The following is an 18,096-nucleotide window of genomic DNA, read 5'->3' as shown; positions in this document are numbered from 1 at the left end:
TCTACACACCTTCCGGGACTGCTGCTTGTTCGGGAATTCCGATTGCCCGTGTACGGAACATCCCGTAATAGTCCGCTCCGCAGTGCGAATGATACCGCATAAATTTTGCATAATTCTCCCATCAATCCCATCCCTTCCATCCGTACCGAAACGCCAGTTTTTACCCGTGAGGAAAAAAACCGAAGGGATCGGAATCGAGTGTCCGGTATTTCGATACGATTTCCGCTTCCGAATACTTTCAGCACACCGAATGCGACGGCGGTCGTCCTTCAGAAATATGCAATTTTCGGACAGAAAGAAAAAAAAGGGGTCCTGCATGTGAGGAGGAGGAGCCCCGATCGATCAACAATGACTGCATCGGCGAGATCTGCTGATGAGTGTTGAATTTTAAAATTCAATAGCAGACATCGATCTTGGGGTGGAATAAAGCTTACCGTACGGCTATATTTTTGTGCCACCGTCTATATTCGACAAGCCTTAAAGTGAAGCTTGTTTAACTTTGGAATTCTTCTGTTGGCACTATTACTAAATCATGATGGCTGTAACCAAACAAAATTCCAAACCACTTCTCATCGACTTTGTTACGAACTGTCAACACAATTCGTATCACATTTCATGGATTAAGCCTAACTTAGGTGGGGAAAACGCTGAGATAGTGAGAAGTTCATTTGATTGATTTACGAAGCTTTGAGGTTTATCAAAGAGGTTTTCTTCAATCAGTGGGCAAGAAGTTGCTCGGTAAAAAATTGCCCTTACGTATATCAATTGCATACTTGCAGGCGTTTTGCTCATCAATGAAGCGTTTGATGGCATTTTCTCAAGCATGAAAATTTCCTCATCCAAACAAGTAAAACTTATTTCATTTAAATAATGTAAAGAGCAAAGGACCAACAATTTAAAACAGTTTACAATTTACTAATCGAATGTTGCACAACCACCACCATCATTACATCAAGCTAAGCAGCTGACCTGCAATCTTCCCCTCTGCGTCCATCTATTACCTTTTCCAATTATATGCAGTCTTACAACCGAAATGTGAAATGTGTGCTAAAAATAGACACGTCCTAATATTTAAACCGCGACCCGACAGGGACGTCGCCGTGCTGCAGCGAGTGCGAGAAAAGATAACATACTACCTTACATCTTGCCCCGAATACCAGCGAACTCCACGTTCAAAAAAGGGCAAACATTCACCGCCCTTTCCGCGGGGTTGCGCCGCGGGCCCAGAGATTCCTATCGAAAACTGCCAACTGATTTCCACGAACTCGGAAAGCTTTGCCATCGCTGCTCGCCCCCGCGTAAACGACGCCGAACAGTGCAGTTGCATAAAGAATCATTATTTAATCGTTAGTTTCGCCTCGTCGGTCTGCATTTCCGGTAATTGACAGAGCGATGCCGGTCCGGGGCCGTGTGTTCGCCGGGCCCGGTGTGTCTGATGCCGTTGTGGCTTGATGTATGCACGGGCACGGGTTTTGCACCTGTCCGGGCGTTGCCCAGCACACCTGGGCCGCGAGTCACCACCCCACCAGCCAGGAACGACCAGTAAATGATGGATAAATGGTGGCGGGTGGTTAGTTAACGCGCTTTGACGTTTGCACCACACACACACACACATACACACGTAACTAGGGAAGGATCGGTCGTTCGCGTCCCGGTTGATCGTTATGTAACCTGCCAACAATGTTACCATTTTGCCAACCATTTTGCAGCAGGCAGTGTGTTCGGTCCGTTTGACGCGCGACAGTGATATGTGTGCGTACCGTTTCGTGTGTCACTTGGGTAAAGCGGTGCAACCGGGGCAAAGTTTTCCCACTGGCGCTGGAAAATAGCTGACGGATAGTTTGATAATTATTTCGACCATAATTTGCTGCACTGTTGCCGCGCTGTTCCGTGGCAGTCATGGCGTCGCCTTTTGCATGCACGTGGTCGAACGAAGGATTTTCAACAATTCCTGTATTTTCTGGCATTTTCTTCAATTTTCCATCCTTATTGAAAACCCATAACGGAGAGAAAGAGAAAAAAAACAGGATAATGTCTACCATGGGTTATGGGTTTTCGTACCATCTATCCAATCGCCAAGCGAACTGTTAAGACTTTAAGCCTTCCAGTAGTACCGGGGACAAATTAGGGTTGCCTCACACAGCGGTAAGATAATTGATTACCACTACAGCACCCATGAAACAGTCAAATGAAACAAAACATCCATCACCTCCCTTCAATCGTTAATTGCTTCGCGCGATCTCAAGCATCCCTCCTGGCACGGTCCTCTCCAGGGAACCGGGGAACGATGAACCATAAAAACGGGATCCTGTAGTTTCCTCCTCCGAAACAGGGATCAACCCCTTTCGGCGCCATAAACCAATCGACTACCGAACCGTTCTAAGCGGTCCCAAACACACGAATGTCGATGACGGGCGTTGCATCGCTTCCCTATCGTGGCCAGGAAATCTGTACGACTTCCCGGGCGGAAATAATAATCGCTTCCCATACAGAAAAAAAAACATCAATTCTTGCCTTTTGCGCGCCAATCCGGCCTGCCCTTGCCTTGGCAAAACCGATACCGGCAGAGCTTTATCCGTCATTCGTTCCGTGATGGCAATGGCTTAGTATTTCTTTTGCTTGATTTTTTGTTGTTGTTGTTGTTGTTTCACCCATTACCTTCTTCACAATCACGCGTGGCACATAACAGTGCAGGCTCGCTTTTCAAGAGGCAATACGACCGAACTGGGCGAATGGACGGGTGGAGAACACCCGAACCTGGCAATCACAGCCGAATGTCCTTCAAGACGGAAAACTACATTCCAATTAGCGGTGACCTAATTTCGGTTGTGGTTCACCCCTTCCCGTGGAGGGCAGGGCACGTGATGGGAACGGTACGGTACGATTGTCCCGTTTTTCCACCCCATCGCACCACACATTCTGCCCGACTGTCTCCAAAGTTCCAAATAGACATTCGAATAAATTTACCCACAACCCGGAACAAACCCCAGGGGAGGAAGGTGCGACACGGTGAAGGAACTCAGGTGGTCCACCACGGTTAGCGACCCCTGCACGGGGTGGTTTTGGCGAATGGTGGTTTCTTCCCATTTTCGCAACAACATGGCGAAGGGTGTACGGAAGTTTGTTACGCCGTTTTACAGATACTTGCGGTTTCGTGATTCACTTGATTAAGCGCGAACTTTGGCCACTCCGTGCTGATGTTTCCATCGCTAGCGTGCCCCTGCGTTTGTGGTTTTGTGCATATTTACTAGCTTTTGGTTAGTGTGCCAAACCACCGTGTATGCTGGTGAAGCGTTTTGTCTCTGCATTCACTTGCCAGTGCACCCTGAAACGGCACATTCTGGAGATGTAGCAGACTTGGCAGACTTGAGAGAAATAGTAATTAAAGTAATGGGAAATATGTTTTCAGTTGCAGAAGAACCACTGGCCAACAATTTGAAGAGAAACATTCTGACGGCTATTAAAAAAAAAACAGAGCCAGGAAGCAGAAAAGTAAAGCACAGAAAATGTGTAACGCTGAATGCATACTTTCAGGCGTATGTACAATATTTCCATCGTCGATCTTACAGCAGGAAAGCAAAGTACAGAACATGTGTAACGCTGAATGCATACTTTCAGGCGTATAAACAAAATATCGATCATCCTTACTTAAACCTTACAGCAGTTGGTGTAGTTCGTGTAGTGGTACCAACAAAACGTGATTTTTATATTTGTTGAATTCATTATCACAATAAATGATTATAAATTGGTAAAATAAAAAAAACAACCCTGTTCCAATTTTTCACTTTAAAGGATCATAATACTCCATGCGCTAGGACAACATAAATCATAACTCTAACAATCTTATTACCAGGGCTATTACAATCGATTCGTAGGAAGAAATTCAATCCACACGGTGAATATTCATAATGTTCATACTTCGTTGATGGTGCTCGCAGCAGCTCCGCTTTCGTGCAAGTTCCGTAGCAAACGTGCAACGCTGAATGCATTTGATGTGCACCGAACCCGGCCCAGGGTATGATGAAAAAGCAGTCACGAAGCGAAACCACCATTAATGAGCACCGCACCGATGAAACCGTCCGTCGGGAGCGGTATTTTCCACGGCCCGGGGTACTCCAAAAGGACCTCCGCCAAACAAACAAGCCTGTGAGCAGCCCCATACACATACACAGTCGCAACCACGGACACAAACATGCGCACGGTATAATGGTGCTGCAACACAGGTGTCTAGGTGTATATGTGTTTTTTTTGCCAAAGCCCGGACACACACACCCAGGTACGTGGTGGTGTGTGCATCAGCATGCATACCATGCGGATGTCGATAATGATTTTCAATCAATAAACTGATAATAATGCATGAACCACACAATTGCAAACGATGCGAGAAGCGCAGGACCCATTTGGCGGGGGAACGGTGCACATCAAGGTGGCACAGTTTAATCGACAACACTTTAAGACGACGGTGGCCCATCGTGGGACCTCACTCACCTGGAAACTGTCCCAGTCGCTGGCGAAGGTGGCAGTGTTGGAGTTTTCCCGGCGGAACTCTGTGAAATCGATCATCGATCCCGGCGGCACCTTCTGCAGCTTGAGGGCCAGCCCCATCGTAAACACTTCGCCACCGAGCTCCATCGGGGCGGTTAGCAAGGGCACTTTATCTCTCATGCACCACCACCAAAGTACGGCCAACGCACGGTTACATCTGTTGTGAACAAGAGTTTTCTTTTTGCTGCTCCCAGGAAACCCGATCCGAACACGCACCCGAATTAGGCGAATAGGTGATTGGACCACCTTCCGTATCTAGGCTATTGCGGTGCGCACAGACCAGCTGGTAACGGCGTTACAACACGACAACACGGAGGCTCGCTACGATCGAGCCACGGACTCCGCACCGAAACCGATCCACAGACGTTCATCTTTACCGCGTACAAAAGCACGCCACGATGAGTTGCAGTGGACAAGGAGTAAATCACTCGAAAACAAAACACTACTCTTCGAAAGCTTTTCCCAACTCAGGTTCACTCGCGGCAATTCGAGCTGTTATTCTAATCGTTCACTTAATGCTACAACCGCAAATCGTCAAGTTCTGCTGGTGCGGGGCATTCTATCCACTGGCACGTAACTTCACAACAATGCCCAACTCTTCATCCTCCCACTGGGGCTGCTTACGCTCTCCAACTTGCTAATCCATACACTTTGAAGATCATTTAATTTCGCTAGACAGTGGACGTCCCCAAAGGAGACAAAACAATGACCTAATTTTGCTCGATTGTGCTTTTGAGCCTGAGCTGAGGTCGAGCGTTTTTAACTCTCTTCCTTTATTCTTGCTTCAAACTTTTGCGGAGTGTTCATTTTAATCAACATTGGACACTCGGTACACTGTGGGGGCGTGGGGGGAAGGAGGGGGACACTATCTCGACACTTCGAAGACGGATGCTTCCTGCTGGCAATGTTCTGCGATGTGTGACGATGGCTACGGACCGGACGTTACTGACCAGCGAACCAAACCGACCGTTGAACTCGGATCGCGAACCGCGCGAGACTACACCGACTGCCGACGGCGGCGGCTGCACAATGCTCCGGAACTCACGGCGTGCACGGGGGAGGGGGGGAGGGGGGGTTGCGTTCTGTTGGGGCCAAGCAACAGGAATTGTAAGACAGGAGGGGAAAAAAACGGTACCGAAACCCGGACAGATGGAAACGCGGAACGGGCCTGGCCAGAGGGGGCGCGGGAGTAGGCCAGCGTGTCGATTCAGCACGAATGATGATGATGATCTGTGCGCACGATATGGTCACCCTCGCAGCCGTAGACGTAGTGATGGCTCCCGACAACACCGTCAGCGTCCGTGGTCTAGGCTGGATGCCGTCGTGCTCGCATGCACCACCGCCACCTTCGACGCCTCCGCCGCACGCGGAAGCGGGTGAGAACAAACCCGATCCGGAGCCGATCCCGATTGGGCTCGCGCCTTCAACCTCGGTGGCTCGTACCTCTGCCCCAACAAACACCCTCGAAGGTGGGCTCCACACCGATTGTTCGTCCTCCCCATTACCCACAGGCCTTTGGTGGTGTTTGTGTGAGGGTTGTTCCCTCTCTTCTTCTTCCGTGATTGTTCGAGTTCTTCACCACTGCTCCACTGCTCCCCGGAGATCTTCCCAGTGAGCGCAAGGATCGGGTTGACGAACGGCAGATCCTACCGTTTGTTTTCGTCCAGGTTTATCATTCCTTCGGCAATGTTGCTATTGCGTCTGGTTATGGTTTGCCCCGCTTCGGCACTGGCACTGAAAGCCAGGACTCCCTTCCCCATACCCCTCGCCACCGTCACACCGTACTCTCCTGTCCCCTCCTGCACCCTGTCCCAAGCGGAAACCGATTCCGGGCGTGTTGTTTCAGCTTTCCTGCATGTGGTGCCCTTTCTGCAATTCTTGCTGCTTACCGAAATCCACAGCAGAGGCTTCGGCCCTAGCGGGCCACTAGAAGGGAAACGAACTTTCCAAGCAAGCGGCGAGAAGAGTTCAAAAACCTACAACTGCGTGCGCAATTTTCGAATTTCGAACTTCCGTCCCGATAGAACCCCCAGTGGTGTGCTGGTGTTCCCTTTTTTGTCCCGCTCGAATGATGCTGTTTGCTTCTGGCGGCGTATCAGGAAGCCTTCGTGTTTCGTTCTATCTCTCTTTCTTTCTCTCTTTGGGGCTAAATATTTCCCGCTTCCTCTTTCAGCCGTTGAGTGTTGATTGCTCCACTGCTCCACAAACATCCTGTGAGTTGGAAAACAAATCTCCCCTACTGAACCGACGGGTCCTTTTATCCTTATTGCTATCTCGCTTTGATTCGGACGGTTCAATTCTGCCTCTCTTTCCTGCACGAAGCTATATCCTTCGCACCGAACACAGGCACGATTCGAATCCCGAAAGCTTCTCGCAGGACGAAAACTTGCTCTGGATATTGAAGTTAACAGTGTTCTAAAGCTTTCAACCGCTCGACGTGCTGAGGCTCTTGCCAGATTAGTTTAAATTGTATCCCTTGCTTTCACCCTTCATTTTCCAACTCTTTCCCACACGAGTTCGAGTTTTATCGCGCTTTCTCTGTCGCTCTTTCTCTCCATTAGGCAGAATGTTTTCTAGAGCCTACACGGTACGCTTTCAACCGACCGAATGGGGAAATGAACGGATTATTTCCTTCCCTTTGGCCCCTGTTCCTCTCCCCCGGTCACCCCCTTTTCTGTGCCCCCATGGATGGCGGGAGAGGCACGTAACGGACAGGTGTGCAGGAACCGTGAGAAACGCGACCTGAAATTAGGTGAAGGTGAAAACACACCGCGCTAGCCACACGTTTTAGCGCCTGGGTCTGTAATTTAACGACATTCACGGATACTACATAAATATCCCGAACCGTTGTTGCACCCGGGCGTGCCGTTTCCACACACCATTTTGCCGCGCAACGGTAAAAGGGATCCCACAGTCGTCCTTGAAATGATCAACGAAAATGTTTTGAAATGTACGGTTTCCGTATGATTTTCGTCACGGTTTTTTTTTGTTATTCTGCTGAAATGGAGGTAGGATTTCCAACCCATGCAGTGAGTGACACGCTAGATGACGTGAAATTCGATGGTTTACCTTACACTGTAGCATGGAGTGTGTTGCAAATCGTGCTTAGTTAAGGTCCGACTACACGACACACTGCTTTGCACTGCACAGTAATAATTGTTTCGAAATGTGCGGAAGTCCGGTCTGCTCTAAACGCTTTTAGTAGATTTATTTTAGGCATGAAATGATAAATTTTACAAGAGCGCTGATAAATTATACAATTGTCAACATGAAAGGGATAAGAATTCCAGCAAAACTTTCCTATCAGCCCTAAAACTCCTTCACACCGTTACCTGAAACCATTTCCGCACATTGCACATCGATCCGAGGCAGTGGCATTTTCCTATCGTCAAGCTTGTGGAGCATCTACCACAAGAACGGAAGACGCAAGTCATGGAAAAAATTATTACCATTTTTTTTTTCGCTTTCCATTTCCTGGGCGCGCACAATTACAGACCACGGCCCACTGCCACTGCTTACCCACTGAATTAGTAAACAAACTCGCATTTTATTAATAGTCAGCGGTAGCGGACATCGATTGAATGCTTTAAGTTTTCAAGGTTTCGCTCATTAGGTTGAGCAAAATGGGGATGTGTGGCGGGATGCAGGGAACTAGCGGGTGCTCTGTGAGGTCATGAGGTGTGCGCACCTACCAGCAAGCTCACATGCTCATTCGTACGGGTCGTAATTTACAGTAACCCTCTCCTCCCAAGCTCCCAACGGTTCCGCGCTGGTCAGATTTACTGCCAAATGTTATAACCTGTATGTTTGAAGTTTGATTCTATTTTTTTCTGCCCCCGTTAGACGAGCTGAAGCTAATCGATACCAGAGCCACCGCCAGTTCCGGGGCACATTTCCAAGAAAGCGCGGGAACTTTCAACAATCCACAGCACATGTCTTGGTCCGATTGGTTGTAAAACCACCCCAAAGACGGCAGAATGTTGTTGTCAAGCAGCAAAAGCAGCAGTCCTGTTGAGGGCTCTATCACTGCTTCTGAATGTGCTACCTCCCCTTCGCCCGAAAGGCCCAATCGCTTCCGATCGGTCCCGGTGCAGGGGAAGGCACAAAACTTTTCCGAAGCCACCGGAAAATAACGACCCTCCCCGTGCGTTTGCCTTCTCTCTCTCTCTCGCTGTCTCCCGTCTCGGACATTCCCGCCCGTCCTGGGGCTCGTTGGTAGGTCACGAGACACACTGCACGCCCGCGAGACTTCGGCTACACACGGATGCACTTTTGGCCTACTTTTATACCAAAGCAAAGCGTCGCACGGCCGCTCGGCTCGCGTCGTCTGGCATCGTCGTCCCAAAGCTCTTCCGCACACGCATTCTTCCTGGTCCTGAGCTTTTACCACGGCAATGAGCAGCAGTGAGAGTACACAACAACAAAAAAACATCTCTCCCCGACGACACGCAGGTGCACGATGCGTGGACGTGTGTGCGTCTGTGTTTAGGGGTGGCTCGGACGAGGGAAGGGATTGTTGGGGAGTGGATTGTTTTTCGGACGAGAAGCGCCAAGGAAAAAAAGGGCACAGTCAGCACAACGGCCCCGATTCAGGAGGAAAAGGAACATCTTCAGACGGGAAATAACCAGAAGCAATGTTTACATGTTTTATAGCATCAACTCCGCATCAAGGGGTTACTTACTGCGTGATAATGGGGTTTGAAATTTTTCTCCACTTCGGTTATTTGAAACCTTGCGCCATGGCTTTTCCCTCAGGTTTCATCCCATGGCGCTTCTCAAACTGTCCTTTCTGCTTCACAAAGTTATCCTACAGCTCACGGTTGTTCTTTACCTTAACGCTTAGCGGAGAGTTTTTAGTGTGCAGTGGGAAACTTCATTCCTTACATTCCAACCTTTATGGGATGAAGAGAAACATTTGCCTCAGCACCCTCCCCGGTATCCGCAGTTCGCCCTCCCCGGATACGAATGTAGCATTTTGTGGTAAAAACAACACAACACAGCAGTAGCAGCAACAAAAACTGGTTTCTTTCAACTTACCCACATGATCACCACCTTGCACGTGGTGGAAAGTGCTGCTAACATTGCTGTTGGGAGTTTGAAGAACAGGCGCTTTCAATACCGTCATATCGTTTCGTTTTTGTTTTATTCATAAAGCAGTAAGGGTTAGAACGGTGTGTTTACCTTTAAATGTTTGTATTATTTTCCACAGTGCTTACAATGTTCTTACAATTACATAAACTGTTTGACAAAACAAAATGTGTATGAAGCAAACGCCCAAAAGTATGCAATGTTTTTAGTACTTCTGTTGGCTAACAATTCGTTTAGTAAATACACAAGCTTTCATAAGTAGATTAACCTCAAATGACCACTTATTTTTATTTCATTATTTGATAATAATTGTTATCTATGTTATGAAAGATATGAGATATGTTACTGAAAGTTATATCAACTAACAAGCAACAATTAATTAGTAGATAGATTTTGTAAGATTGAACTCAATTCTTCATTTGACGCACATAGAACCATTATGATTTTTAAACTCATAACCAAAATGCCCATTGTGTAGTTCCCACCAAACACCCTTACAAACTGTTGCATACTTTTAGGCGATATAGATATAGTGGTACTGAGTTATTTTTTGGTGTCGGTTTTACTCAAAAGGTACTATTATTATTTATTTATTTATTTATTTATTTATTTCACCTCAAATGGCTCTTCCATGCTTCTACCTTAGCTGCTGCTTTTTGTTTATGCTATATCAGGGCCTGTAACAGCTTTTGTACATAAAAAAGTATATTTTCTTTAATAACAACATTAACACACCGTCATACTTCTGCTGCATAATACTTTCCCGCGCACTTGCTTCCTATTTCCGGATTATCAAGCGTGCTCACAAGTTTTTCTCCTTGTGGAAAACTTCTAAATCCCACCCAAGTGTGTCCGCTGGTGGGAAAAGAATGTGCCTAATGTGCTATCATAACACGAGGAGCCAAGACCGTGACGACCGTCTTGGATATCAAAACAACAACAGCAATAACACAGAGAACTTTAACTGTTGTATAATGCCTGTTTTGTTGTTTTGTTACCCAATGTTTGTCTCAGGGGATTACATATATTCGATCGACAGCTGAAAACACCTTACAGAAACGAAGCCCAAATACTATACACAACAACAAATCATAGCCGCAGAGAATAAAAAATGAAGAGTGAAGAAACCCATCATCCTCTGTCTGTATCAAGGCGGTTTTCGACTGGAAACCGGACACGAAACCGGGAGTCCAATTATCTTATCTTGACCTCTACGGAGCCGAAGACGGATTTTCTTATCGGGTTCAACACACAAGAAACGCCGCCGGTTCGTAGGGGGCTTTATGGCCCGTTTGTGAGGTGGTCCCGACTCAAAATCGATAAAGCGGTAACACTCACCCGTTTTACCACACCCAGATCGGCCACCGACCAAAGGGCACATAGATAATATGCACATATGCTGGATGGTGGCAGCATCCCTTCGCTTTCGGGTCAGATGAAGAGGAATATATTTTGGGAGATTTATTTTTAGGATCTGTGGCGCAAACACGTCTGATGGCTGCCGGCAATGCAGAAGAGGATGTATTTTTGTCCATCAACGATTCAATTCATTTTTCATGAACTTTCCAAAACAGGCGAGCTTGTCGCTATCTGTGCCTTATGTTGTTTGTTTTGTAAGAGTTATAATAGAGATATTTCAATCTTCAATGTGGAACCAACTTTAAGTAAACTGATCCTGTTGATAAGAAAGTTTGCTTCAATGCAAAAACCATTTTCTCAGAGCTTTATTTAAACGTATGGTCAAGAGGATCCTTTTTTGATACAAAATCAGATAAATTTGCGAAAAAGATAAAAGACTATTAATTCAAAATTAAAATAAAAATATTTCATGTCTTTTAAATTAAACAACCTATCAAAAACTTATTTTTCTATTATAAAGCCGCTTTAAGTGAATATTCACAAATCAGAAAGCTGAGTCAGTTAATTTAAGAAGGCAATAAAATTTAAACGTAACACATAAGCTTCAGGTTACACAGCTTAGGTTGGTCAAAGTCCATGAACATTGATTAGATTCACAGTGATTGTAAAATGTTATCCGCTTCACTGCACCAAATTCGCGTGCTATCTGGTTCGTAAGGTAGATAAACGACCTTCTATCTCGAGAAATCAACGAATACACAGCAAATTCCGTCCCAATATCAACAGCAACGGTTTTACCGGTGCATTTGAACGGTTCATACGATGCGTTATCTACAACCGTTACGGTCGAAAGCTACAGATTGTTGTCGCTAGAGTGCGCTCGCTATCGGAAGGCTGAGCCGACGCAGGTGGTCTCATATTGATGCAGAGCGAGAAGGCAACACAAGCGGCGGAATATATGACAGGGATGGGAAAAATCTCAGAGAGAGGTCGACGCAGTTTGTGAGTTCTGTCTGTGTCAAACGCGGTGAAACTGGGAGTTGCAAGGGAAAAACTGCTCCCTGGGCGGCACGTATTTAACGCTCATTCTGGAGTGAGAGAATCAGTCCGGTGCCAGACACAGTGAGAGACGGTCGTCGATTTTCCCGATACAGCGAACTCGCGTGCTTTTACCAAGCCACCCTGCATTTTACATCCGTGTAAAACCCGCATCACCTTACATCCACAATGGCCGTCTTTGAAGGAAAGAAGTACAAGATGGAGAAGTCGGAGGGATTCGATGACTACATGAAGGCTCTCGGTAAGTAGGCGGGTGTGTGGGGTGCGTTGTTTGTTGAAAAACGCCGGTCTGTTTGACTTTGTGATAACGTAATGAAGTTGCGAAATGCGTCCGTGGTTTGGAAGTTTTTTGTGTTCTAGTAGGACCAAATAATCGGTGAAACGCTGGCATAATGCACATCAGTGACTGATAGACGTGTATTTACCTGCGGCGTTCGCTAAACCGCGCGAGAACGGAAATGCGATCTGTGGGTCAGTGTAATCTAGAGCACATCGCGTGAGATGATCCGAATCTGCCAAATGTATCTCACTGTGTGCGATCTCACTCTAGCACACACAACATGCGGAGAGTGTTCTCTCGGCCACACCGCATCGTACGATAAAATGTGCGTTTGCGCTGAAAAGAAAGAGGTGGGAAAGAAAAGGTGGGCTACACGTCAGCATTCTCGGGAACATGCAACTCCAAGAATGTGATACGAAGCCCGGCATCCTGCTGGTTTTTTTTCTGGAGCTTTGGCTTGTATTTTTAAACCACGGTCTGATGAAACGAGTTCTCCATCCAAATCCCGTGTTTGCAAATTGCACAGAGTTTGATGCGATGCGCTGTCTCCCTCGCTCAAACGCCCGGCATTTTAGCCGGCCGGCAATGCCATGCACTGATAGTGCTTCATTTCGGTGCGATTGTCACGGTTGGTGGCGGACAACGTGGAAACCAGCGAATATCTGCGTGTCGATTGGACGGAACAGGTCAATGGACTTTCCAGCGCTTGTACAAATGCACATTTGATTGCGTACTTGGTGTTTGACACTTCTCATTCGCTTTCTCTCTCCCTCTCGTTGTTCACAGATTGATACAGAGATGAATGAGCGAGCGAGAAGAAAGAGGATGCGTAATGTTCTAGCTTTCTCTTCCCTCTCAGAGCCTACTTGCGTGCTTGCATACTTTTCCATGTTGTCACAACCGGCCAGCGAAGGATCCGTTGACCATGTGGTGTGTAATGTTTAAATAATGCTGTTTGAAATAAATGTGCACACTCAGCACATTTGAGCCGTGCTTGAGGTGACTCACGCCCAGTGTCCACTTGGACTGGACACACCTTTTCACTGGCGAACACGAGCCGATCGCGTCGTCAGGTTGTCTGCAGCCCGCAAACAGTCGATTAGATTAATCAACATTCATTTATCGCATAATGTGTCCGCCAAAGGAAGCATCCAAGTAAGAGATCTCGTTTTCGCTGCAATGCACCGTTTAAAATGCCAGACAGACACAGTGCTTGTGCCGGTCAGACGGAAAAAAGTAATAATCCAACGGCGGCCCTATGTGGCCACCTCTTGAAAGTTCCTTGGTGCATAAAGAGAGCGCATCGTTCGGTCGGTGTGTGACTATTGTGAATCAATTAACTTCAATCCAATTGCCGGTCAGTCCGTTGCCATTGCCTTTACTCTTTCTGTTCCGTCCCATCGCTTTCGTCGAGTCAAACTCACACAACGACCGCCAACAGTAGTACTTAACGTTTTCTCATGCTACCCGAGGTGACACTTGTCAACTGGCCCGGAGTTCCCAACCCGTCCTCCAGAGCGTTTGTCCAGTCCTGTGCCTGGTCATCGACAGCGGAATCCGTGTTCAAACTTATGACCCGCAGACCGACGGCCCACCAACTTAAGAGGTTCAATTGGTTAAAGAAGAGGGCAGCATAATTGAATCAAGAATCCATTATATTATCCCATTTACACTGGTTTCGCGCTGCTGGGCTGCGGCAGACAACTGGCGTCGATGGCTGATATACCACAGAGTGTTGTTATCTGGTTGGTGGCTCCATCGACAGCTGATGAGCCCGATGACGACAGAAGCGTCGATGCGTAGATTAGGAAAAGTGTCCAAAGATAGCGAGCTGTTGGGAGGAGAATAACACATCAACCTCATTAGCATCGCCAAATTCTTCGTCCATATCCATACCCTTGACCATATCAGCTGATGAGTGTAGCACGATTAATCCGATCCTCACCGAATACGCGCATTCAATTACGTTTGACGTACGGGTGGACAGTAACGCTACATTTGCGCAAGACGCGTAATTATAATGATCGCACGTGCTTCCCTGTGGTCCATGCACAACCCAGGAGCGTTACCTCTAACCTGTTGCTAACGATTCTGTCAAGTCGATACGCAATGTTTATTGCATAATTTCGGTTCATTTAAGCGTCACTTGAAATTACCACCGGCACCACTAAACGGCTCATTGCTTCGAGGGTCGCGCGGTTGTTTGCCAGCGACTGTGAATCGAACTGGAATTAATGCCTTTAGTCGTCGTCGTCGGTTAGGAACCGCAATCGATATTACTTTGCTAGGGGAAGAGGAAAAGAGAGAAATTTAAACCAAAGTCATCGCTGGGTTGGGGGAAAGAAGTTTGATGGATTTATTCGACTGTAACCAGATAAGCGATGATAAGACTCGCCCCGCCTGCACTCTAGTCGGGAACTCTGCACACAGAGAGCTTATGGACGATGTCTTTTTCTCCACGGTTCAGTTCGTTACACTGATTAAAGGACTAAATGTCGATAAGCCCCGACAGAGGGCCACACAGTGGCCAGTCATTAGGAACAGGAAGGACTCCTAAGAATGGACTGGTGATCGATGTTTGATACAAAGAAATGAAACAGAGGCAACCTGCTGCACCTTCACAAAGCCACCGGGTGCAGATTGCTGGGGACTAAGTTTGAGATTCGAGATTACGACGAGCGGTAGGAGGCAGCATTCACACCTTTGAACCTTCCTCGGGGAACGGGTCGCTTATCGGGGATCGTAGGTAGAGGCTTACCAGTTGAGCCCTCGTGCGGTTCGTTGAAGTAAACATAATCTTTCTGATTGTTCCCTGGACGATAGGGAGGCCCTGGCTTTTTGGGGAACGGTGGAGCGAACGGAGGAGTAACTTATTATCAGCCAGTGGTAAATGGAATACGGAATAGGAAGGAGATGCTGTTGTGTAATGATGATGCAAGGTGTCGTATTTTGCAGGAAAATGTTTACTCCATCTATACTTTGACGGTGGAATGTTTTCGTACAATACAATTGACGAGTAACTGTCTATCAGAGTCCAACGATCGATGGTGTGTGCATACTAATCTTGAGACATCCATAAGAGACGTTCACTGAACGTGATATGCCTTTCAGTGCACCAAGTCCCATTGGTGTACCATAAACGCCTGGAGTAAACCTCCACACCTGAAGCACGACGACCCATATGCATCAGTTGAATTAATTTCCACACCAGGAAGTCCGCGATCCGGCCAACATTAGAATAAACGCTAGGTTTGCTAGGTCGATTGTCGACTTTGACGAGTGGACTTTGACTATCTGATGTGTAGTGGTGTATTTTGAGTGAGAAATGGAGCATGGAGCTCTTTCACTGGTTCATGCACCAACGATACTCGACTGCACTTGATAATGTTTTGACGATTCGGTGTCTGCACTCTGATGTCGATTAATAAAGACACACTAATGCATTGACTTCATTCCTTGAAACTACACCCAATACTAACCAAGTTCTTAATTTTCTTCCTGTCAGGTGTTGGCATGGTGCTCCGCAAGCTGGGCAACAGCATCTCGCCCACGGTGGAACTGGTGAAGAACGGTGACGAGTACACGTTCAACACGCTGTCCACCTTCAAGAACACGACGATCAAGTTCAAGCTGGGCGAGGAGTTCGATGAGGAAACCGTCGATGGCCGCATGGTCAAGTCCGTCTGCACCCTGGATGGCAACAAGCTGATCCACGAGCAGAAGGGCGAGAAGCCGACCACGATCGTGCGCGAGTTCACCGCCACCGACCTGACCGCCACCATGACTGCCGGCAACGCCAAGTGCGTCCGTTACTACAAGGTTGTATAAGAGGACCACCGCCAGCAGGCTTCTTCCGGCCCCGGAGCTGCATTCGATCTGTGACCGAATGGAAGGGCGATCGGCCGGCCGGAAGATTCGACGAAGTAGGACACCCTCTGGTTTCACCTCATCACAGCATCACATTTCCAGCATCATTCGCATTTATATTTTATCACAGTCGCGCAAGAGACAGACAAAGAGAGAGAGAGAAGAGTAGCAACGAACAAACTATACGATAACAAGAGCATCCTAACATTGGAGTAGATTAAGGACTCTGCAAGGGGCGTGAATGATTGTGTGTGTGTTGCGTGCATGATGTAATACTACGAGTCCGCCAAATGTCGGCTGTTGTGTGGTACGTGTGCGTGTGCACGTACTGCAAGCAATACGATACGATAAAGAATAATGCATTTCGCTCATTGCTGATTGTTTATGTACATATTTCGGAAGAAATACTATGATTTGATCATAATTCTCGATTGTTTTGTTTGCTAACAAATGCTCGTCAAGAATAAAACAAACCAAGCCTAACGGATTGATAACTTACAATTTTGGTTAATGTTAATGATTTGATGACTGTATCATTTACAGGTGAGTAAATATTATTAAATTGATGTAATGTGTAAATATTATTAAACGATGTATGTTTAAAACAAATATAATTACAAAATGTAATTTCAAACAATGATCGTTAAATTTCATTATCCCGAAAATCGAAAAAGTAACAGGAGCGCAGAACACGCGTAGAGGTAACATTTTATTACTTTTCAAACCAACTTGAGCATGTTTATCACCCTGGTCATTTTTGGCGAGTTTTCTGTCACAATCGACACGGTAAAAGCATCCTCCTGCGTTAGATGCTCTCCTGGTATCAGGAGCTTGACAAACTGGTCAGTTTTCTCGCGCTTTCTGCCTCGAAAAACACGGAGAAAGCATCCTCCTGCGTTGGATGCTCTTCTGGAATCAGGAGCTTGAAAAACTGGTCATTTTTGGCGAGTTTTCTGCCTCGAAAAACACGGAAAAGTATCCTCCTGTGTTGGATGCTCTCCTGGTATCTTGAAAAACTGGTCATTTTTGGCGAGTTTTCTGCCTCGAAAAACACGGAAAAGTATCCTCCTGTGTTGGATGCTCTCCTGGTTTCAGAGCTTGACAAACTGGTCATTTTTGGCGAGTTTTCTGCCTCGAAAAACACGGAAAAAGCATCCTCCTGCGTTGGATGCTCTCCTGGTATCAGAGCTTGGTCATTATGTGCGAGTTTTCTGCCTCGAAAAACACGGAAAAGCATCCTCCTGCGTTGGATGTTCTCCTGGTATCAGGAGCTTGAAAAACTGGTCATTTTTGGCGAGTTTTCTGCCTCGAAAACCACGGAAAAAGCATCCTCCTGCGTTGGATGCTCTCCTGGTATCAGAGCTTGACAAACTGGACCTTTTTGGTCGCGTTTTCTGACTCGAAAAACACGGAAAAAGCATCCTCCTGCGTTGCATGCTCTCCTGGTATCAGGAGCTTGAAAAACTGGTCATTTTTGGCGAGTTTTCTGTCTCGATTGACACGGAAAAAAGCATCCTCCTACGTTGGATGCTCTCCTGGTATCAGCAGCTTGGAAAACTGGTCATTTTTGGCACGTTTTCTGCCTCGAAAAACACGGTAAAAGCATCCTCCTGCGTTGGATGCTCTCCTGGTATCAGGAGCTTGACAAACTGGTCATTTTTGGCGAGTTTTCTGGCTCGAAAAACACGGAAAAAGCATCCTCCTGCGTTGGATGCTTTCCTGCAGCGGTGGATCAAACGGTAGGCGGAGTAGGCGGTCGCCTAAGGTCTTGCCGTGTTGGGGGCCCCAAACAACTTGTGCCTATAGTGCGATTTTTGGAAATTTAGCAGCAGAATTAATTAATAGCACAAAATCTAATTAAAAAGGCAGAAAAATGATCGAAAATATCCTTAGATTGT

At 46.8% G+C, this 18,096-nt stretch overlaps 2 protein-coding genes across 2 annotated transcripts in view; one reads left to right on the top strand and one right to left on the bottom strand.

Annotated features, from left to right (window-relative positions):
* The window catches only part of LOC128297193 (neuropeptide SIFamide receptor-like), an 83,047-nt gene extending 78,382 nt beyond the window's left edge, over positions 1-4,665 (bottom strand). Inside the window, exon 1 of the mRNA XM_053032793.1 lies at positions 4,489-4,665. Coding sequence (XP_052888753.1) covers positions 4,489-4,665 — 177 coding nt within the window. The remainder of the gene's footprint in view (positions 1-4,488) is intronic.
* Positions 4,666-12,105: 7,440 nt separating this feature from the next.
* Positions 12,106-16,354, top strand: LOC128307326 (probable fatty acid-binding protein). Its single transcript, XM_053045106.1, has 2 exons — positions 12,106-12,292; positions 15,837-16,354. Exons 1-2 carry the CDS (start codon positions 12,220-12,222, stop codon positions 16,157-16,159), a joined length of 396 nt encoding a protein of 131 aa, XP_052901066.1. The 5' UTR covers positions 12,106-12,219; the 3' UTR covers positions 16,160-16,354.
* The last annotated feature ends 1,742 nt before the right edge of the window (positions 16,355-18,096 follow it).

The sequence above is a fragment of the Anopheles moucheti genome, chromosome 2, assembly GCF_943734755.1.
Source record: "Anopheles moucheti chromosome 2, idAnoMoucSN_F20_07, whole genome shotgun sequence".
NCBI classification, from domain to species: Eukaryota; Metazoa; Arthropoda; class Insecta; order Diptera; family Culicidae; genus Anopheles; species Anopheles moucheti.
The sequence above is the reverse complement of the archived record's forward strand: the minus strand, read 5'-3'. Positions and strand labels throughout refer to the sequence as shown.